General features: G+C 37.3%; 1 protein-coding gene across 2 annotated transcripts in view; it reads right to left on the bottom strand.

Annotated features, from left to right (window-relative positions):
* Nucleotides 1-23662, bottom strand: part of LOC110023550 (protochlorophyllide-dependent translocon component 52, chloroplastic-like) — a 31137-nt gene that overhangs the window by 6696 nt on the left and 779 nt on the right. For both annotated transcript variants that reach the window (XM_020723026.1, XM_020723027.1), the window contains exon 2: nt 12584-12771. In XM_020723026.1, the coding sequence (XP_020578685.1) occupies nt 12584-12771 (188 nt within the window). The remainder of the gene's footprint in view (nt 1-12583; nt 12772-23662) is intronic.

Below are 23662 nucleotides of genomic sequence, written 5' to 3'. Positions count from 1 at the left end.
CACTTTAGTTGTAAAACTCAACATATTTTAACAAATCAATTGGCCAGATTGAAAGTAAATTAAGATCGAAGTGAAAAGATTATCACAACTTCTTTAACATTTTCATGGCTCAACAAATTCACTCACCAATTCAAATCACCATTTCACAAATCTCAAGACAATGAGAAAGACAGAGAAAAGTACTCAGAACTCATGGTGAAGGCACAACAAAACTCGAAATTTATATATAAAAGCAAAGTCATACAAACTACAACAAGTAAATAACACTTATCTATAATTTCTCCCCAAGCAAACTCCTCGAAATTCCTCTGAATCTTTTCCTTTCTTTACAGCACACAGAATTCTTCTTCGAAGCGACAAGTAGAAAAAAATCTCCCACTTTCCCTCCACTCTTACAATCTCTCGAAGAATTACTCACAATCTAACCCTAAATTAGACTCTCTACACACTACTGGAACTCTTGGACGCTGTTCGAATCTTCGAACTCCCCTCAATTTTCGACCAAAATCTTCTTTTAAAGTTGTAGAAGAGTTTTTCCAAGAGTTGCCTAAGCATCCATCAAAAAATCGTCCACATTCAATGCACTTGTTGAGATAACTGTCGATCTCGTCGTTGGTGGCCTCGAGGGAGCCGTCGGCGGACCTTCTAAAATAATTGGTTGGAGTCTCAGGAAAATCAGGAAAAGCTCATCATCGGCGTCGTTGGGCTCGCCGTCGGTGCCCTAGTTCAATTCTTCATATTTTGGTTCTTTTCACTCCAAATTCGCTCTTTTTTGTATCTTTTTTTCCAATGATCATAATTCATCCTACCTGCAACAAAACATCAAAAATACCCTTCTTTAAAGTGCAATAGCATCAAAAACAGTGTAAAATATGTATGAAAATCTCAACATATTTTTCCTTTGGTCAGCAACGCACTCGCTACACCATATACGAAGTTGATACATTTTTGGCCCGATTGCCGGCAAAATTGTCTGGACAATCTCGGATGACAAAACGGACCGTGCCGACGCGTCTGGAACGTCAATTTTAGCCAGGAAGTACACCCATATTGCTAGGGTTACTCGCGAGCATAAATGGCACGAAAATCGATGTGTGTTTTTTTAGTGTGACGCGGGCCCGGGCTCAACCCAGGTTTGACTCGGGCTCGATTCGGGCTGATCACCATCTCACAGAATTTCAAATTTTGAATTTCAAAATTTAAACAGAATATTTAAATCTCGTATTAATTGAAAATAATCATGTGCTATTATTTTCCAATTGAGTCGCATACACCAAAGGGAAGTATTCAATTCCCCACCAAAGCTTTCACGTAACGGCTCCCTTGAATTTTCGTCTATACAATTCAGACTCCCCTGCTCGCCTGGGCTCCGCTCGACAGAACTCTCTCCCATTAGCTCCTTCCTCCTGCTCTCTGCTCAATCACGCCTCCCTGCACCAAAAAAAAAACTCGTCTGCTCGATCCCGCCTCCTGCGTCAAATCCCCCGCTCTTCTTCTCCCGCTCCCCTCTTCCTCGTGACCGAAATCCCCTTGCCTCTTCCTCACTCAAAAGAAACCTCGCCTTTTCCTCGCTCGAGAGAAACCCTCGCTCCTCTCTGCGAACGTCGAAGCCCTCGCCTCCTTCCTCTACGCCAAAACTGAAACTTGCTTCCACTCCCCCCGCATTCGACGCCTGCTTTCCTCCCCTGACCGAAGACCCCTGTTCGGCTTCTTCCGCTCAAGTCTGCCTCACTGCACCGAAGCCCTAGCCTTCTCACCTCCACAGAAAGCTCTCAGTTCACCTCTTCCTCATTCCTCAAAGCCCGAGGTCATCGTCTTCCCGGAAGCTTCATCACGTTCGAAATGTACCAAAATAATTTTGGAGGCATCAGATACTTTGGTTTTCAAAGGCTTACCTTTGGGCCAATTCAGGTATTTTGAATATGCATATTCATTTCACATTTCCCTCATCTCCAGTGACCGTTTATTCTAATTAAACTGCTTAGACGACATGAACTAAAGTTGCAGGTGGTTTTCATTTTTATTTTCTAAATGGAAATTGATAGGTTATATATTGCACAAGTCTTTGAACTATAAGACAAATTGCCTGATCTGATTTCCATTTTTTGTGTAAACACTAGATTAAATCAACTAAATCATTGTTATTTCAAATCATTTTGTAGACACATTTTTTATTGGCAATCCTTAATATGCAAATCCTTTCTATTGCCTTTTTCTTTATTTCGAATATGTACTATCATATGAATTTACAGTTAAATTTATTTTGCTTCATCTGTTGATCAACAATTCCATTACTAGGAGGATATTCAAATCACTTAAAATGGTCTTATACCTGCATAAACACATCATGCCCTAACATGCATTAGAAGAAACGATTTCTCCCAATTTTCTTTACTTGACGAGCATTTATGTGTATTGATTCCTTATGTTCAAGCATCACAGGTTAAACATTGATATCGTGGATTATAAAATAACTTTTACTTGACTCACCTGCAGCTAATTTTGAGGGCATTTACATACATGGTACACAATTCTGTTGTATTTATATATCTCACCTAAGCTTTCATTGTTACATAGCACTCAAATCTTTAATTTCATATCGAAAATAGCTTTTTTTCTTCTTTGTCAAAAGTGAAATCCACTTTCTCATGCATAGATTTCTAGCACCAAACCGTTATAATTATAAATACAAGGTTTATGTGTAAGATATGCGAGTACATCTGAATTGAGTGACAAGTATGTAAACGTCCCAATATTAGTGGGTGTGCGGGTTCAAATTTCCGATTCAATACTATCATAAGTCTTTTTTTTAGCACGGTATGCATGTGATTATTTTCTTGCTTTTAAAAGTGTTGTTTATTGTTAATTAAATGATGTTGGGAGTCATTGAGAGCTATAGGTTGCTTAAAATTAATGTTTGGGTGTTGTAAGGAACTGGGAATTAATGTTTAGGTGTTGTCAAGTGCTGTAAATTACTATTTGGAGGTGTTAAAAATGCTGTGAGAGCTTTTAGAGTGCTATGAAATCTTTTGGAGAGCTGTGAGAATTATTGAATTTCTTGGGTGCTGAGAGCTGTGAGAATTATTTGGGTGCTGAAATTGTGGTTTGGGCTGTTGTAGGTAGCTTACAAGTGCTGTAAATTGTTATTTGGAGGTGTTAAAAATGTTGTGAGAGCTCTTAGAGTGCTGCGAGACCTTTTGGAGAGCTGTGAGAATTGCTTGGGTGCTGAAATTGTGGTTTGGGTTGTTGGAGGTAGCTTACAAGTGCTGTAAATTACTATTTGGAGGTGTTAAAAATGTTGTGAGAGGTCTTGGAGTGCTATGAGATATTTTGGACAGTTGTGAGAGTTGTTTGGATGCCAAAATTGTGGTTTGAGCTGCTGTAGGTAGCTTACAAATGCTGTAAATTACTGTTCGGAGGTGTTAAAAATGTTGTGAGAACTTTTCTATTTGGTATTATTTGAAACATAGTTGTGTTATTTGGGGCATTTTGTGGGCTAATTTTGGCATGGTTTTAACATCGTTTAGGCATCATTTTGGCACTGTTTCGGAGCTGATTTTGAGAGTTTTGCCTACTGTTTTGGGGTTGAGTTTAATAATTCTATTTACTGTTTTGGGGCTGGATTTTGATAACTCTATTTACTGTTTTTTGGCCGGATTTGGAGAGCTTTATTTACTGTTTTGGGGTTGAGTTTGATAATTATATTACTGTTTTGAGACTGGACTTTGATAACTCTATTTATTGTTTTGGGGCTGAATTTTAATAACTCTATTTACTGTTTTGGGGCTCGAATTGAAGAGCTTTGTCTATCATTTTGGGGTCGGATTTGGAGAGCTTTATTGACTGTTTTGGGTTTCACTTGATTATCATTTCAACGTTTTTAGGCCGATTCACTTATTGTTTTCCCCCTTTTCAGATTTAATAGTTTTGGAAGTGGGTCGGCCTCATTCTTTTGTTTTATTTATTTTTAAATAGTTAAGTTAAAAAAAATGAGAATTTCAGATTTAATTACTTGGAAGACACTGAGAAATATTTGAGTATTAATTGGAAAACACTTAATTGGGGGTATAACACTTTAAATCACTTTAGGCACAAGTTAAAGTGTAGGCTTCCTAGATTTTAAAAGCACGCCCTAGGTGAGAACTCATCTACTTAATTCTCAATGTAGGTCTCCTAGATTTTAAGAGCAAACCCTAAGTGAGAATTCACCCACCTATTTTTCAATACAGGCTTCCCAGATTTTAGGAGCACACCTTAAATGAACGTTCATCCACCTAATTTTCGAATAAATAATGAAATTTGGCACTTGACTCTGATTCACAAACTGATTAAGACACTAGACATGATGATGCACCGAGACGTTGTTCGTGCTTCCTTAATTAAATCAACAGTGAAATTCCCGCAATGACTTAACCTACAATGAAACCCAGTGCACCAACATTTAAGCTTGGATATTACACTAAAATTTTACTGACAATTGGAGAAATTTGTTAACACCACATATGGATCATCGGACTAGTATAAGTCTAGGGTCTAGGTGGCGAAGACGATGACGACATTGTTTATGTGTACTTAAACGAGAGATACAAAATGAGATTATTTGAATAGTATCTCCTACCTCGAGGATCTTCACTAAGGGAGAGGAAAAGATCAATGAAACTATTCGTCGATTTTTGGTGGGATCATTGCCCCCGACGAATTAGATTGTCAGTAGTTATAGCACGATTAGAGTGATTAGTCTGCGAACTACACAACTTTACAAAATATTTACAAAAATAAAACAAAAAAATCTCTTTTGCATGTTAAAAAGAATTCTGCATAAATAAGACTTAAACAACTTTTGCATGAAAATCAAAGAATTTTTCTATGAAAATTTATAAAGGTTCATTGTTAGTCATTTGGGTCAAGGTTAAGGACTACCCTACGTAGATTGTCGGGCTGGTAACTCTTGTTCAAGATCAAGAAACACACAGTCCAGCTCTGAGCCCCCACTTTTACCAATGTCTTACACCAATCCTGATTTTTCATATGTGGCTACGGGTTTATTTTGTTTGTGATTTCTACGATTCATTTTCTGACTTTCGTGTTGAGTTTTCTCGCCTCGTTTATTTTTCTTGCAAGTTTATTTAATTCTGTTGCAAATCATACTATGCTCGCAATACTAATAAAGCAACAGTAGCAGAAGCCCAAGTACACTTTTACAGTTTATTTACAGCATTTTACTTTACTGCATTTTACTTTTCAAGTATATTTATTTACCTGTGATTTGCTTATTCTGCATGCAAAACCAGAATTGAAATCGAAACAAAAACAAAAGAACAAAACAAAACCAAACTTTGACACCAAAACCAGAAAACAAAAATCACCAATCTTAAACACTTAAACTCTGGAGTTATCGCTACAGCAGGAAGTTCGGAAAAAAATTCGTGGGCAGCACGGCGAGAAATTTGGATCGAGCAGCAAGAGGATCTTCTTCAGCATTAACTCTCTCATTAGTCTAAATAACAACCTATAGGACATCGAGGTAGCTCGCCTAGCGCGACGTAAATCCTCATATCCTCTTTAGACAGATCCGCTTTAGACACCTGTACAACTATGTTGTGCAGCGTAAATCCTAACTCGTTTTAGGTTTTGAGGATGTCGTTCGTTACGACGTAAACCCTCATCTCTTTGCGGACTATTTGCATAATCATTCATTATACAAATGTAAGTCTCAAATAATAAAATTGACAGGATTGAACCCTCAAATAACATCTTCTCCAAAACATAGTCACACAGTAGGATAGTCTGGGAAGTCACTGAGTTTTCTCCTCAGGATCTGTGACATCTCCTACCCGTTCCTTCCTTTGGACTCCTGAAAATAAATGTTCCCATTTGAGTCACTCTCATTTGTTCTTACACGTTCTATCGTGAAAACTTAAACTTTGAAATCTTGAAGACTAATACCTCTGATCATTATCGAAAGTTTTATCATGTGACTCCCATCATTTGGGATATAATTAACTATAAGGGTTTGCCTCTATAGGGAATTTGAAACTCAGGTAAAATAAACTCTATCTAACATTTGTATTAGATAGGAGAACTTGTCGGTCACGCATAAAAAGTTCGCAGACCAAACGGATGTCACAAATCTCTTAGTTTGCAGGATTGGGTGGGTTTATCGCTGAGTCATACACTCACCTTTTGGAAATGTATAGTATTCACGGTATCGAACACGATTATACAAACTATTGGTCGAATAAGATCCATTTGGTCTCATTTTTCAAAAATTAAAACACGCTATTTTCAAAACCAAAAATATATACCTCTTATATTTAAATTAAATTTTAAAAATTATTTTCAATATTTTCAAAATCAAAAAGTTGACCGACACACCTCAGCAAGGAAAAAATAACCATTATTCACATCAAGTTTTGGTTATTTAGTTCCCCTTAATCCTAAAAAATATAACATACAATTTACATGTAAAATAGCATATTTTCATCGGATAGACAGCAACAAGAACATACATTCGCTAATATTTTTAATGAAGAATACATTTCCCTATCTATAGTTGCGTTGATTTAATCCTATTAAACATGACTGTTCAATGTTAATTTGAGGAGCAGAATATACCCCAAATGACCAATCTTTGCCACATTCTTAACAATTCTGCAATAATATGTGATGGAGGTTTTCATGTATAGGATTTCCTTGATGAGAATCTACAAGCAGATGCACGCATTCAAATTTGCAGTCCATAAAAATTTAATGTAAACAATTATTCATTCCAAAATAAAAAAAAAAGAAATAATTACTAGTCATCTAACAGAAAAAACAATTGAGAATTTGAAAACATCAAATGCATATATTCAATGAAAAATCAAATTCAAGTAAAATGACTTTTGCATGAGCTAAGAAAAATATTCATCGTTAAATTCACCAACAATTTACATTATAAAAAAATTGAAAGATAAATAGGCGCCACTATACTACCACGTAATCCCAAAAACATTGCATGACAAAAGCCACAGCCAAAGAATTACATCGCAAGAAACTTAAAAAAGAGATCCCGAAACAAAGAAATCTTAAGGGAGCAGAAACTATCACAAGACTGGGTGCCAATAGGCTAGAAAATGCATGGGAGAGAAAGCAGCAATAATATTAGAAAATCCCATAAAACAGAAGTCTACCATGAGTGAGTAACTAGGCAAAAATTGAACCGAATAGAGAAGTACACGCCGGTGATGATGGGAGAATAAGGTGAATGGATTCGAGCTACAATCACATGTCAATATGTCCAACTTCCAAAAATTCAACTACGATGAATTATTTAATTGACATTTATCAGGCAAACATAACCATAATTATGGTTCCTAAAAATTTCTTGGATCATCACCCTAATTTCAATATATATCATGGATAGTGAGAATCATTTCTTCTTTAATAATAGTTCCAAAAATAAAACATATAAAGTCTGAAAGTTGCGTACATTAAATGTTGGATGTAAGGAAGGAAATGAATTTGGCTCAAAAATTGAACTACCCTTGCCACAGATCAAACATGGAGCAAAGTCAATGATATGAAAAATAAACCACACGCACCTCAGATAAAATTTGATTTAAGTTGAGAATGGATTAGATCGAGGCAGCTTGAATCCATTAGAAATGTATATACATGCACATATGAATGCATATACACACATATTTATAAATAAATTTAGATTTAAATTGATGCAACATATGTTTATCTATTAACATAAACATAAATCTAAATATGTGAGCATATGAATTCATATTGGATTTAAATTTGTCTTAAGATATCAAAACTGAATAAGATTAAATCAATTTTTAGCTTGGATTGAACTCAACTCATATATAATAAGATATGTAAGACTCTAATATAGATTGGATTATGCTGACTAGTAAACAAATTTGGCTCGAGACTGAATCAAATGAACTTGAGCTTTCAAGCGGGTCTTGACACAAAATCAGATCAACTAAAAATTAGATTATTGATAACCCTATATGTGAATCCCAAAAAAGATTATAAGAAAAAAGAATCCAAAATTTTGGTTGATGATCATGATGTAAAGTCAAAAAAATTAAAAATTGGACCAATACAATAGTTTTTTGGTATCTCTAACTAGTGACTTGTAAGTATTCATCCTAATTTATTGTATCACTCTATATAATTATACTTTTCTAGCAGTTAATTTACTCGGGATTCTTGTAGAAAACCATTCAGGGTTTCGATAAATTATTATCTTAGCCAATTTAGATTTTCATGTATCTCCAACTCTCATTATGCAAACTCCTATAAATAATTAAATGCAAACAACTAATGAATGATACACTCGATAAGAAACATATAATGATAAATGTTGAAATACTAATATGCTTCATCATGAATAAATATATTAAAATTAATTCCTAAAGCTAAAGATAATGAAGATTTATGTTTATTATGTTTTACATATTTTTTAATGATAATATGCAAACCACACAAATATGATGTGTCCATTATATAGATAAATAATGATATTGGAGCTAGCCCAAACAACACTAGAAAAACAAATATTATTGTTGAATTTATGAAGGAAATTACAACTAAGTATAGGAAAATTGAAATTGCAACTATTGACAACACAAACCTAAGTTAGGGCTGGGGCGGGGGGAGGCGGGGCGGGAAAGTGGTGTTGATCTGCAAATATTTGGGCCTCTTATGGGGTAGCAAAGAATGGTTAGAGAGTGAGACACTGGGGCGGCAACAAAATTGGAATATGGCGGGTTGTGGCAGCGACGTAGGACGGTTGGGCAGCGGTTGCGCAGTAAGGCTACGGAGTTACGGGTTGCTCAAGCAAAGGCAAAAAGCTGAGTGGAGGTGGAGGAGAATGGCCGGAATAGCGATGACAATAATTGGGAGGGCTGGAGTCGCAGCGGTACCAGAGAGGGAATAAAGGCGGCAACGACAGAGGATGTAGAGGACTACTAGAAAGCAAGCAGACGGTTGTCCAAGGCGTCGACAACGAGGATATGTGGTTGGAATCGGAAAACTGTAGTGAAAACATCAAATAAGATCTATTTAGGGACAGCTACAGTGAGGAGAGATGTGTGGTACCGAAGCGGGAGGAATGCAAAGAAGTTAGGATAGGATAAATACTGCCTTAAAAGCGAGAGACAGCTTGAGCACCACTCAACCTTTGGATTGGGGGAAGGAGGGCAGGGTGATCTACAAAAATTTGGGCCTCCTAAGAGGTAGCAAAGAGTGGTTAGAGAGTGAGACCTTGGGTCAGCAGCAAAATGGGAATACGACAGGCTGTGGCGGTGATGTAGGACGGTTGGGCAGCGGTAGTGCAGTAAGGCTACGGAGTTACGAGGCTGCTCAAGCAAAGGAAAAAGGCTGAGAGGAGGTGGAGGAGAAGGGTCATAATAGCAAGGACAATAATTGGGAGGGCTAGAGTCGCAGCGGAACCAGAGAGGGAATGAAGGCGGTAATGACGAAGGATACGGGGAACTATTGGACAACAAGACGACAGCTGTCCGAGGCGGCGACAACGAGGATAGGTGGCTGGAATTGAAAAACAGTAGTGAAAACAACAAATAAGATCTATTTAGGGACAGCTAATGTGATGAGAGATGTGTGGTACTGGAGCGGGAGGGATGCAGAGGAGTTAGGGAAGGATAAATACCGCCTTAAGAGTGAGATACAGCTTGAGCACCCCTCAACACATGGAGGAGAATCCATCCCTTAGAACGAGAAACAATCGGAGCACCACTCGACCTTGGATACATCCCTAGATGGGAAAACATGAGACATCGGTTGTCAAACACATTCAAAATTGAAAATCGAAATCACAGGAATCAAATATATGGTAATAGGATAACTATGAGTGGACCCCTCTAACTTGAAAGAGGTGGTACTTCCTTTGGAAGAACCAACTGGTTCTCAATACACTAACCCAGGCCGTCTGGATGTGCCCAAAAGTGGTTTTGAGCCCCAACACTCGTGATCACGCATCAGTGCGAGAGATGCTCCCACATCAGTCTCCCAGAGTTGGAGGAGATGCGACCTCATCCATCCAAGTTTTTATCTCCTTGCAATATAACGTCAGTTCGGCCATGTTGAAGTTAGCGGAAATGTTGTATGTTCTCGGTAAGTCAATCTCGTCGGATCTGTCAAGCCAAAGCACATCCTCATATGATAAGTATTCATCCTCTTTTGGCACAACCTGAGTTGGAGCTGATCCACTTAGGCACTTCTAGTGTTTTCATAACTCGGACCAATTATCAAACGCAGGTCAGCTAACCATAACCATCTTTAGCACTAGTATCAAATTGCTAGGATGTTTTAGAGTGCTAAACAAGGTGTTCCTATTGAAAGGGTCAAATTTTTGGGGTGCAAACAGAAAAAAATCATATATCCATTTCTAACCTGTCGAAGCACAGTAAGAAAAGTATAAGATATTATAAAAATTTTAGGTGTTGTTTGGGATGAATTTTGGTTTTTTGTTTTTTGTTTTAAAAAATAAAAAATAAAGAACAAACAGAAAAAAGAAATTGTATGTTTGTCCGTTTTTTTCATTGGATTTTTAAATTTATTTTTAAACACAAAGGATGTAATTTTACAATAGAGAAAACATGATAAATGTGCTTTCTATGTTTCAAAAACATATTTTTTTCACGATGAGCCCTAAACCAATCAAATCCCAATCTCCTATCTTCCCCCCCTTTCCTTCGCTTCTTCGGACTGACTACCATCATAGGTCCATCGGCCTGGCTTAGCTCTCCTCTCCTCTCCTTCAGCTAGCGACACAACTCTCATCGCCTCTACTTCAACTAACGATGCTAACGTTCGCTCTTTCGACTCTCACGGGCATGGTGAGCTCTTCTTTCCTTTCATTTTTTGATTTCTCTTCAGTCATTCTGCTTTCATAACTAGGGCACTGCTGAAGGATGCTTTCTTTTATGTATTCAAAGGTTTGATTAATTTTTTTCAGTGTTTCCTCTTTCTAGATCTAGGGATTTGATTTATTTTTTCCTATTTGCATGTGTTTATCATTTATACCTATTGTAGATATTTTTAGGGCTTGGCATTGTGATGGAACAAACAAAAACCTCAACATTTTATTCTATTTATGTAGCAATGTTTAAAGAACTATATATGCAAGTGTTTCAAGTGGGTGCTAATTTTGTATATAGCAATGTTTCACCTCCTATCTATGTAATTGTTTCAAGTGGGTGATAGTTATGTATGTAGCAATGTTTTAAGTGTTATCTATGTAATTGTTCGTACTACGAGTCTAAGTAAATAAAACTAACTCATGAGCCGGCTCGATACGTTGCTAGTGAACTGAGCTCGATGAGCTAACAAGCCAAGCTCAAGCTAGCCTCGACTCGAGCCATGAACTCGCGAGCCGGCTTGGTTAAAAAAATATTAATAAAAAATATATTCAAAACATATTAAATTTGAATAATTTATCATTAAAGTATTAAAAATATTTAAAATTTATTATTTTGTATTTTATATTAAATGATTTCTTAGTATTTCTCTCATAATTGCTGATTTTATTTATCATTTTACTATAAAACTACCAATAATTAATATTATTTTCTCACTTTTATAATAAACAAGTCTGCTCAAACTCTCAAATTTAAGCTTGAGCTCGAGCTCAAACTCAATAAATTTAATCAAGCTCAAGCCGAGAATGGCTCGAGCTCGACTCGAAATGTTTACATCCCTAGTCCGTACAAACCTTTGAATACATAAAAGAAAGCATCCTCAAGAGTTTATGTAATTGTTCGAACTTTATGTTTCAAGTACGAACAATCACATAGAGAATGGCTCGAGCTCGACTCGAAATGTTTCAAGTGTTATCTATGTAATTGTTTGTACTTTATGTTGATAGGACAAATTGGCTATCTATGTAATATGTCAATACATGTTCACTTTTGTTGGCAGTGGTATTTATTTATATTGAAAGCACCCTCATGAGTTTATGTTTTGTTAGAAGGCAGCATTCTTCGATGTAACAAATTTGATATTATTGCTGTAACATTATTACTATTTCTATATATATGAAATGCAACATATTATAATTAAATTGATTTCGATGAGTTTTTATGTGTTGGGCTCTAACACAACTGTTGAGCTTTTAAAACCATGTTGTCAGTTCAACTTGTTTAACCATGAAAAGGTTGTTTGACCTGCTCTATCGAAACTCAAAATTATTTTGGTACAAAATCCATATTTACATGGTTAGAACGAGTAATATTTTTGGTGTGATTAGAAAGAGCATGGTGGTATAAATGTAAAAAAGTGAAATTTAAGTGACATTTATGTAAACTCATAAATAGGTGATTTGTACATAAATAGCCATATGTTTATATATTTTTATAAAAAAAAAATTTAACAGAAAATTTATAAACAAACATATTTTTTTTTATTTTTTATTTTTGAAAACAAAAAAACAATTACAGTGAGAAACATGTTTTTTTAAAACATAAAGTAATAATTAACTAAAATAAAACAAACTAAAAATAAATACAAAAAATAAAAAAAAAAATAGAAAGTGATATCAAAGAGGGCGTTAGCAGCATATTACCCATAAGAAATATCTCGAATCCCCATTAAGGAAGCGTATGATGGATCATCAAGTTCTGAGATACAAGGAGGTTTGCAATTCATCAAGATATTTTTGTGTAGAGGTTTAGTACTTGGCCAAAACCACACAATCTTATTCTGCACAGTGCAAGGGTAGCTAGCAGCACAAGCTTTACTAGAAGTATGAACCTGTAAAGAGTAAAGACAAAAAAAATTCGTATTAGAGGTTCTTTAATAAGCTTCAACAGAATGAAAGCCTGAAAAAAGAACTTTACCGTTTTAATCATTTTTGTTTAGAATCCCATAGTTGGGTATGTATCTATTCTTTAGTTAGCATTAAAGAGAACCAAACCACACATGAAGATTAATTGATTATACGTAAACATTTCAAGACCATACTTCTGAGTCATGGAAAAAAAAATCATCATTGATCTCACTTTTCATGGAATATTTCTAAACACATATGTGCATAGAACGGTTTTTATACTCTGATAGACCCACTGAATTATTAATTTTGTATTTTCCTCCTTTGAACTCTCGTGCATGCGCTTCAAGTCTTTGTGGAAATTTTAAAGAGGCAACCCATGTTAGGCATCCTGATTCCTTAGCAATGCTTGATAGGATTCTCATGATCTCATCAGCTGCAAAAGCACTACTGTTTATTTAGATTAGATTAGAAGGGTAGGAATAGAAAGGATGTATTTCAGACATCGCACAGATAAAATCCAATTCTTTCCATTTCTTCCATCTTTCCTTTCTTGTTCCTGTTCTTTTCACTCTTGTTCAAGTACTTTCTTGGGTCACTGTAAGTATTTGTTTGATTAAAATTGGATGAATGAATTCTCATTTTTTAAACCTTCAACTTTATATAGTTTTTTTTTCTTTTAATAGCAATATAATAATATTAAAATAATGGGAGATATGTTAGTTTATTACGTGCAATAGTAAAATGTAAGACTTTAATGTGAGTGGTAAAAAATGAAACTGATCACAGCCCGAACAGATTTAGAAACTGAGCTCACATAAATTGAGATGCAAAACCCGAATCACAATAGAAATGCAAAAATATTATTGTTGAAAATTCAAATAGTTACAAGAATGACGCTCACAATCCAAAAATAGCAACACAACACAAAGGAGCACCCTAGGGCCAAAAGAAAATGGTGGTTTGTGATCGGGATGGCGGCAGCGGAGGATTGGAGGTGGTAGGAAAGGGATCGGGAGGGTTGTTGGATGCAGCCAGCCGGAAGAGAGAGTTTACAGTTGGAGGGGAAGGGTCATGGGCTGACTGAGGGAAGGCTACAGTTGGAAGGTGGCAGCAGGATTGGGTTGGAGCAGACGGTAGATTCACGACAGAATCCTGTAAGAAGGGGGAAGGGGTGTTTAGGCAGCGTGGTCGTATCTTGTGAGAAGAGGGAAGGAGTCGGGTGGAAAGGAAGTTACAAGAGGAACAACGGGTGACCAACAAGCAAAACGCAATTCGGGAGACGGGCGTGGTGAGCAACGGGGTTATGGGGTTCCAGCGACCCAGCAGGAAGGAGAATCAAGGGTGGGCGGTTGGGAGAATGTGAGAGGGAAATGGTGGAGGGGAATAAGAGAAGATAGATATCCCCGTGAGATCGAGTTACAGCAGGAGCACCCCTCAAACCTTGGGAGAAGAGCACCACATCGGACGAGTTATTGTCGAAACACCTCTCCACCTTCGGATACAACCCTAAAAGGGGAAAAAAATTGTTGATGGCAAGTTGAACATAAATCTTAAATTAAAAAAAAAAACTAAACCCTAGGAGAGCAATACATATATAAATAGAAGATGGATGAGCAAGAAACAAAAACATTAAGGCGGAATAATTCCCCCACAATGAAAAGAAGGGGATGGGTCTAGCCTCCTGTTAGACCAAGCATTCCCTTGTTGAACCGGTTGGGGCCGGTTCAACTCCAAGCCCCCGCGTTAGTCTCCCGAGGTTGGGGGAGTGAGAGTGATGCGGGCGCTAAAACAACGCTCGGGTGTGTGCGTTGAAAGCGGCCCGAAGCGGGGTGCTTTGAACCCACGGGGGCCAGGTCGTGAACCCTCGTAAGGGCAGAAGGAGGTGCGAAGTAGAAGCGGGATCGCGAACTATCGCAATCCGGGAAGGAGCATCGCAAGGCTACCGTTTCAAGGAAGTGTTTTTTTTTATTCTTCTGCTTTCCTTTTGTGTGGCTTTTTTCTTTCCTATCTTTCTCCAATATGAGTCTATAAATTGATGTTTTTTGTGTGTAAGGGTCAGTTCTAACTGTCTTGTCTTCAAGCCTCCCGTGTGGAGTCATTTTTCCTCTTGCTAGGGTTGTATCCAACGACGGGTGGTGCTCCAGTTGTATCATACTCCGAGATGGTGTTATATCTTTCCAATATCCTGCACTTCTTCTCCCCAACCCTTCTCCTACCTCTCTCTCTAGCTGACAAACACTCTCCTCCACAACCTTATAGTCCATCTTACCTACAACCAATCATACACCATTTCAACCTACCCAAACAGCAACTCGGCCTTCCCCAATCTTTCCAGCACCTCGCCCTTCCCCAATCTTTCCCTCCCACCCCGCCGACGCCACCACCGCCTTTGAATCTCTTCCTACACCCTTAACGAGAGATTAGTCTACTATTGTATTTTCTTTCCATTTGAGTCATGTTGCAATCATATTTCTATATTGATAAAAGTTTGTTTTTTGTGTTCAGCTACATCCTAACTTGTTTCGGTATCTAGGAGCTTTGAATTTATTCGGCGAAACTTCTGGGTCCTAATCAATAATCCTAGCAGCACTTGAATCTCACTGGAGACTGCTTGATCCCCTAAGGCACGTGAGGATCTTTTTCAACTTACGAGCAAACATCCATATCGCCCAATCTTCTAGGAATCTATTATTGAACTGAATTGAGTTTGCATGTCTCGCCTCAGTTGTTGACTACTCTCAAAGCCATCCACGGTGGGCTTAACCAGATCTGAAGTGGGGGTAACTGAACCTCCCAACACGTTGGTGGCGCTAGTGGTAAGGTATCGACCCTAATATTCTGAAATGACATTTGTCGTGCATGTCCCGTGTCTATAGTTGGTGTCTCGGTACTATCATCCTCTGTTATTACCAAAACTTGTCCCACCGATGCGGCTTTGCTGGCAAAGGCACATGAGATCTCGTGTTCCACCGAAGGGAGAAGTACCACGTGTTTTCCATCCTTGACGAAGGAATATGAGTTTCTAGATCAATCGTGTTGACTCCTCCGGTCAAATTGACACGGTCTTCTCCACAAAAGGTGGCAGGCATCCATGGAGATTAAATCACACCACACTTAGTCCTGCAGCTAGCTCCCAATCAAAAACTCCACTAAACACCTCCATTCAATGTTATGTTCTTCTTCAACCACGTCAGAGAATACGACTGGGTCTGTCTCTGAGTCATGAGTCCCAACTTATTCACCATCTGTGTAGATGACACGCTCTTACTGCTCCCTTCATCGATTATGAGACTGCATACATTCTCGTTCACGATGCAACAGGTGTAGAATATATTGTGACAAAGCCACTGTGAATCCCTCATATTTTTGGTCTTTAGGACCCGTCAAACCATGAGTGTCTCTCTTTCATCCTGTGGCAGATGATACATCTCAACATGTTCCTCAGCTTCCTCCTCGTTGCTAACAACCTACTCCACGGAGCCCTGCTCATTAAGGATATAACCCCGCTCGACAGCTAGAGGCAATGTGCCCAAATTCGTGGCATTTGAAGCATTGTCTAGCGAGGATTGTAGTAAGCATGCTACTCTTTCCTAGCGTTTTCATACCGGGGGTGGCTCTGTCCTTATCCGAACTAAATTTCGCGATTTCTTGAGGTGCGCTCCTTTGGTTTCTCCAACTGTGGGTGGTTGCCTAACTGGTGTAGATGTCAGCTCTGTTTCTGTTCTCTTTCCACTTTCAGTGCTAAGGTTTGAACATCTCCAAGTGACCCATAAGGCTGCAGTTGTGCCACATTGCTAATAGCGGGCTTGAGGCCGCCAAGGTAGAGGACTACAGTGTGCTCATATGGCTCGTTCAGCTCGTATTTCATCTGTAGTGGTCAAAATAAGTTGTATGCTCCTCCACTTAAAGGTCTCGTTGTTGCTAATGGTGGAGCTTCAGAAACATGTTTTGGCGGTAATGAGATGAAATGCATTGTTTCTTCATCTACTCTCACTAAGTAATCTGCTCAATGCATTCTCTTCTCCTGTCGTTGTAAGTTCCAACACCATAAAAAGACACTCTTTTTCAACTTGATAAAAGTTAATCTGAATTGCTTATCCTCTGGCATATCTTTATATTCAAATAATCGTTTAATAGATTGTAACCAATCAATAAATTCATTTGGATCCATAACTCCATCAAATTCTGGTAGGTCCACCTTGATTTCATAGTCTTTATGTCATCCAACTGATGTCTCCTCAGTAGGCCTCCTCTACTAGTGGATTCTAAAACGTCACGGCCTTTCATCGTCATCACTCCTCCATATGGAAGGGTAAAAAATTTTCGTCCATTTCTCCTCTTCAACCTTCTTTGTCACCACCAAGAGCAAATCTCTCCTAAGTGTCATCCTCAACGTCCGCCAATCTCTGTTAAAGTCAGAGGATCTCTTGTTGTATCTCTTCCCGGGTAGACTCGGACATATATCTCCTTGGCGGCATGGCTAGCATTTGGAGTGGTAGATGAAAGAGGGCAAAAAAAATTAGGGTTGTTCATTTTGAAGATGAGCAAGGGGAAACTAAGATTAGGTCAAAGTTTTGGCTATGGATTGGGAAAAGGAAATAATTTTTTTGGTGGGGTGGTAAGGCGGATGTTGAAAAACCCTAGGATAAAGCTAGGGTTGGGATAGCTCTGAAACCAAAAGATATCAGACTAAACCCAAACCACAATAGAAATGCTAAAATATTATTGCTGCAAAATTCAAATAGGTTACAACAACGACGTTGATGATTGAAAAATAGCACAACACAAAGGAGCACTCTAAGGCTAGGGCGAAGTGGTGGATTGTGATCAGGATGGCGACAGCGGAGCGTTGGAGATGGTAGTAAAGGGACAGGGAGGGTTGTTGGAAGTAGCAGGTTGGATGAGGGAGTTTGCGGTTGGAGGGGAGGAAGTTTGTGACTGGAAAGTGACAGCGAGGTTGGGGTCGAAACAGGCAAGGTGAATTCACAAAAAAATCCCATGAGAATAGGGGGTAGGGGTGTTACAACAGTGTAGCGGTATCGGGAGTATTGGGATGGTCGCGGGAACGAGGTGAGTGATACACCAAAATAATGTGTTGTTTTAAGTATACATTTAATGCTTATTTTTTTGATATTGCACTTTAAATAAGAATATTTTCATGTTTTTGTTGCAGGTATATTAATTTTAGGCATTTTGAGCAAAAATAGTAAAAAAGACGAAATTTGGAGCCAAAAGAGCGAATTTTGTGATTTCGGCGCCTGAAGAGCCAGAACTGGCGCCTGAAGCATTATTTTATAGAGAACTGACGCCTAAAACGCCAGATTTGGTGTCTAAAGCACCAAAACCCCGAACAGTGCGGTCTTAAGCAAATTGGCGTCTGAAGCACCAGAACCAGCGCCTAAGATGCCAAGAGACAATTTTTTTGCGAATTAAGGAGATTCGAGACAAATTTTGTTCGAATTTCGAAGGGACCACTTGTTCTAAACACCCTGTGGAGTGATTCAATGCATCCAGATACTTTGAAATGTTCTTTTATGAAGAAATATGTTTCTTAGATCAATAGACATATCTTTTGGAATTCAAATGGGTTGACTTTAGATAGAATTTTGGAGGGAATTTTGAATTTTTTTTTTTTTAGGGAGACAGTCTCTAATAAAAGAGAGAGAAGTCTATGGCATCAAAGAGAGAGAGAGAAAGAGGCGTGTGAGGGATTTTCGAAGAAGGCAAGAGAGAGAGAGAAATAAAATCAAGGACTTGAAGATTTTCTTCAAAAAATTTAAGATGAAAGGAAATGTGAGAAATTTTTTATTCATTACACTTCTAAGAGAGAATTGAGAGTGCTGGTAAAGAAGAAAAATGTTTGAAAAGAACTTCTAGGGATTTGTTTGGGAAGAATTGTGAGATAAGTTGTCTTGTATTTCTTTCTTTTTGTAAACTTGTTTTTATATATGAAATATGTGTTTTGTTGTTTCTTTTTCATGAATTCTGAGTAGTCTTTTTTATATTTCTCCCTACTTTGAGATATGATTCTGTAAGAAATTGATTTTGTTTTATACGGTTTTAAATGTTATACGGTTTTAAATGTCAAATTTTAAATGTCAAAAATTTGTGATTATTCGAACTTTGATCTTCATTTACTTTTTGATCTGGTCAATTAAAATGTTAAAATGTGTTGAGAAACATATGTTCCGAAAAGTCTGATTTCTACAACATGATAAGAGTTACATTTGATTCCATGGGAGAGGATTTCATCTATGGGGTTGAGCGCAAATAAATAGAAAAATATACTTGTTTGATGCATAATTGAAAATTTTAAGGTGACAGATTAAAATCCTCAATTTAGTCCAGTTAATTGGAAACTAATGCGAGATTTTTAGCTTTCATGTGAGGGAGTAATGGGAGCTCTAAAGTGGTAGTAGTATTCTCTCAGTCTAACCGCGGAATTAGGGATCAAACTCTAGATTAGTCAATATTCTTTATACACTTTGAAGAAGGTAAAGAATAGAATTGCTCTTATTTGGCACAAAATAATTTTTATATATTTTCAAATAATTTTAATTTTTTCACAATTCATATACTCATTGTAAAGGGGAAGGATATTTTCTTAAATTTGAACTCTTCGTCACAAAAACTTTGTTTAGTTTTTATAAGTTTACTTTTAAAAGTTTATCAATTAGTTTAATTAGATTAGTTATTTTAACTGCATTTTATTTAGTATTCACTTAATTACTTTAGATTCAAATTTTGTACTTCAATTTTGTAGTTCAAATTGTTTTACATTTTTACATTATAATTATTTGTTTTACATTATAATTATAAGAATTTATCTATAATCATTTTCAACTTCCCTGTGGGATCGATATCTATGACTTCATTAGAGCTTATTATTACTTGAATGATATGTATACTTGCGTTATTATTAGGGGATTTGACAGTTTAAAAAATTTTTAAACGATAATCATTTTCACTAAAATTATTTTTTTGGGGGATTACATTGCATGTTTACTATTATATCCATCGTGTGTATTTTGTAATATTGAAAAATATTTACAAAAGTAACACACAAATCCGCCGCATCAGCGGGTGGGAAGGAAGTTACGGAAGGGAGGAACAACTGGCGGTCAGCAAGCAGAGGATTTAGGGGATGGGCACAGTGAGCAGGGGTATCTAGGGTTTCCAGCGGCCTAGCGGGAAGAGGAGTTAGAGGTGGGCAGTTGGGAACATGTAAGCGAAACGATGGAGGGAATAAGAGAAGATAGGTATCCCTGCGGGATTGAGTTGCAGTCGGAGAACCCTCAAACCTTAAGAGAAGATCACCACCCCAGAAGAGTTACAATCGGAGCACCTCCCCACCTTTGATACAGTCCTATAAGGGAAAACAACCGCCAACGGCAAGCTAAACAGAAATCTGAAATCATAAGACAAAAAACTAAACCCTATGAGAGCAACACACATATAAATAAAAGATTGATAGGTGGGAAACGAAAACAGGAAGGGGGAAGAATTCCCACCCAATGAAAAGGAAGGGGCCAGTCAAACCCCCTCCTAGATCGAGCTTTCTCCTGTTAAACTGGTTGAGGTCGATTTAGCCCCAAGCCCCCGTGTAACTCGCTAAACATTTATTTAATAAACTTCTTAAATATTTTTATTAACAAATCCTTGTGATATTTTAAAATTATAATTATAATTTTCTATTCACGTATTATTTTAATTTGATCACTTGATTCCCAAATAATAAAATATATGAAAAATTAAATTGTTAAATTAAATAAAAACTTGATTAATAATTTAATTTTAAAGATTAACCTTAATAAAAAATTTTCCTGACCCATCTGCTCTTCTCCCTTATGCATGAAAATGAATATGAAATCCTACCTCATCTCATTCGCTTGCAATTTCCCCAGGTTCAGAAGCATCGATGCTTGATCGTCAGTTATGTGTCGCCCAGCCTTGCCGCTCTAGCGTTCTCTTATGCACCGAAAGTGTGTCACCTACTTGATCGCTCGTGTTTTGCTTTGCTTCTTCCTCCGACTAGCTTTCCTAACACTCAATATGCACGCACTAGTTGCTCATCATTTCAGGTATCCAAATACAAGTTGAAATCGCCCTCGCCTGTTCGACGGCGTCACCTCCTATATTGCTTATCGCCACTGCCTTCATAAGATTCGATCACTCATGGCTTGAATCTTCGTTACTCTAATCTTGTTCTCAGACATTGCTTTAGCACATGTTTACGAGAACTCGCATCAGATCGGCTCAATGCTCACTCTCATCATCAGAATTGCAAATGCAAGGAAACCCTTGACTGCAAATGTCATGTTTCCTTCTCTCCCTCATTCACTGGCTCTATTGTCTGATCCTTCATTGTCCCTATCTCTATTTCACTCGTGCGAAATAAACCGTCCCCTAATCGATTACAAATTTCTGAAACGTTACAATAACGATGGGTTGACCATTCAAAGTTGACCTAAAATCCAATTGCACCAAGGATAACCCCGAAAACCAATTCTATTAGTAATTGTTAGCCCACATTTGTCAGTCCATAGTAAAAAGCTCTTTCCCAAATCCATTTGACATCTCTTTGTAAGACAAAACCTTGATTAAGACTTATATCAATCCTTGCAACTTTACTTTTCGCCCAAGACTTTCAATCAATCTAACTTAATGGCCGAGCCCACTAAAAAATCCTTCAATTTTAGTTGGGCTCAAGTTGCATATTTCCTGCGAGTGGTGGTTGCCTTTAGAGCAATAAAAGGCAATACCAATCAACAAAATAATTGATGGTTTATCCTCTTTGTTCCTACCATTCAACTCAACAACAATGTCAAATAAGAAGTTAGATTAGAAGGGTGAAAGCATTTAAGACGGAACTTCACTAACTTAAGCCCTTCCACCATCCTACTTTATAAAAGCTGCTATATTCCCGGATACTCTTTCACATGCAACCCCATCATTTTTGTTGCCCTTCTAATGGTAATTTTCTTTTCTTGCCCCATAACATTAGAAATTGAAAAGCAAATTGAAGATGGTTGTCTATTTTATAACAAAGGAATAATAATTTGTATTATTTTCAAATTTAGATGCTAGCAGTACTCAGAAAAAAAGGAGAGAGATGAAAATATGTATATAATCACTGCAAGTATTTTCATTTATAGTGCACGTTGAAGATTATATAAACATGTGATTAATCTGGAATACAACAAAGAAAAGAAAACTTACTCTTTTAAGGAAAACAAGGGTCAAGCAAACCTTAGGATTTCTTAGAGTCTAAATATGCTAACTAGCTATGTTGAGGCAATTCCTCGCGGTTCATTAAACATGATACCAGGTACAAAGGTATAGAGAACTGTTAAAGATAAATTTATGGTATGATGACGTTTATATCTTATTAAATATATATGAATGAGAAATGTTACAACTTCTTGTTCCAATCTTGAATATGCCAAGAAATAGAAGTAAGGCCTTCAATCAATATCTTCTAACTTGTTCATTTTTTTCCTGTTGGATAGTATAGGCTAAGAGTTGCAAGAACTTGGAGCATTTTTTAGATCAATATAAAACCACATTTGAACTATAGAGTTGTGAGAAATTAAAAACCCAAATTGCAGTATAGGTCTCTAACCGACCATTCGGAGTTACAATGGAAGGATAGAACCTTGAACCAAAAAGCAATCGAACAGTAGGCTCCCTCAAAAATTGGAAAAAATATAACATCGGTACTACGCACGTAGAGTAACGTGCGTAGCCAATAAAATCACGCCACGACACTCCACGAGACGACAGGAAAAAAACAGCGCGTTAACACGGGGAATATTCCCCTCATGTTATTCATGTATTATTGCGTGTTATTCATGTGTTATTGTGTCCTGGAAATATTTTTTGTGTTATAATAACACAATAATACATCAATAACACATGAATAACACAGGGGAAAAATATTTCCTCGTGCTATCGCATCATTTTTTTTCTGTCGGGAACTTTCTTCTCTGTCGTGAATATTTCTCGTATTATTCAAGTGTTATTGTATGTTATTCATGTGTTATTGTGTCCTGAGAATATTCTTTGTGCTATAATAACACATCAGTAACACATGAATAACACACAATAACACATGAATAACACGGGGGGAATATTCCCCGTGTTACCACGCCGTTTTTTTTTTCCTGGGGTGTCGTGGCGTGATCCCGGGTGGAAAAATTCCCCGTGTTACCACGCCGTTTTTTTTTTCCTGGGGTGTCGTGGCGTGATTTCATTGGCTACGCACGTTACTTTACGTGCATAATACTGATGTAATATTTTTTTCCAAAAAGTGCTTCTGCAATTTCTTTTAAGATTGAAGAACATGAATTGAACTTCAATAGCTATAATCATGGTTTAAAATATAGTTGTAACTTTGAAGCACTATGTGATAAAAGAAGATGTAGACATTTAAAAGGCAAATTTTAAAACTACAATTAGACAAACTCTAGCATACAAACCTAAGATTTAGGTGCTAAAGAAGTCATTTATAATAAAATTAAGTGAGAACATTAAAATGGATGTGTGGCAAAACTTAAAAATATAAAAAACAAAAATAATTACATAAGATGAATGTTGATTGCATCATCGCCTATTAAAAACTCATTTTTAAGACTAATTTTTTGCCGGACCCCAGTGCGTTGCACTGCCATTTTAACGGGGGATTATTGCGTGCGGACACCGCATGCATCTCTGCATGCGGTGTTCGATCCTGGCCGTAGATCACGGTGATCTACGGTTAGGATTATTTCCGTTTTTAAAAATAAAAAATAAAAAATTTTAGGTGGGGCCCACCGAAATACATCAGGACCGTAAATCATGTGATTTACGGTCCGGATCGGCGTCCGCACGCAA

The sequence above is a fragment of the Phalaenopsis equestris genome, unplaced genomic scaffold (genome assembly GCF_001263595.1).
Source record: "Phalaenopsis equestris unplaced genomic scaffold, ASM126359v1 Scaffold000224, whole genome shotgun sequence".
NCBI lineage: Eukaryota > Viridiplantae > Streptophyta > Magnoliopsida > Asparagales > Orchidaceae > Phalaenopsis > Phalaenopsis equestris.
The sequence above is the reverse complement of the archived record's forward strand: the minus strand, read 5'-3'. Positions and strand labels throughout refer to the sequence as shown.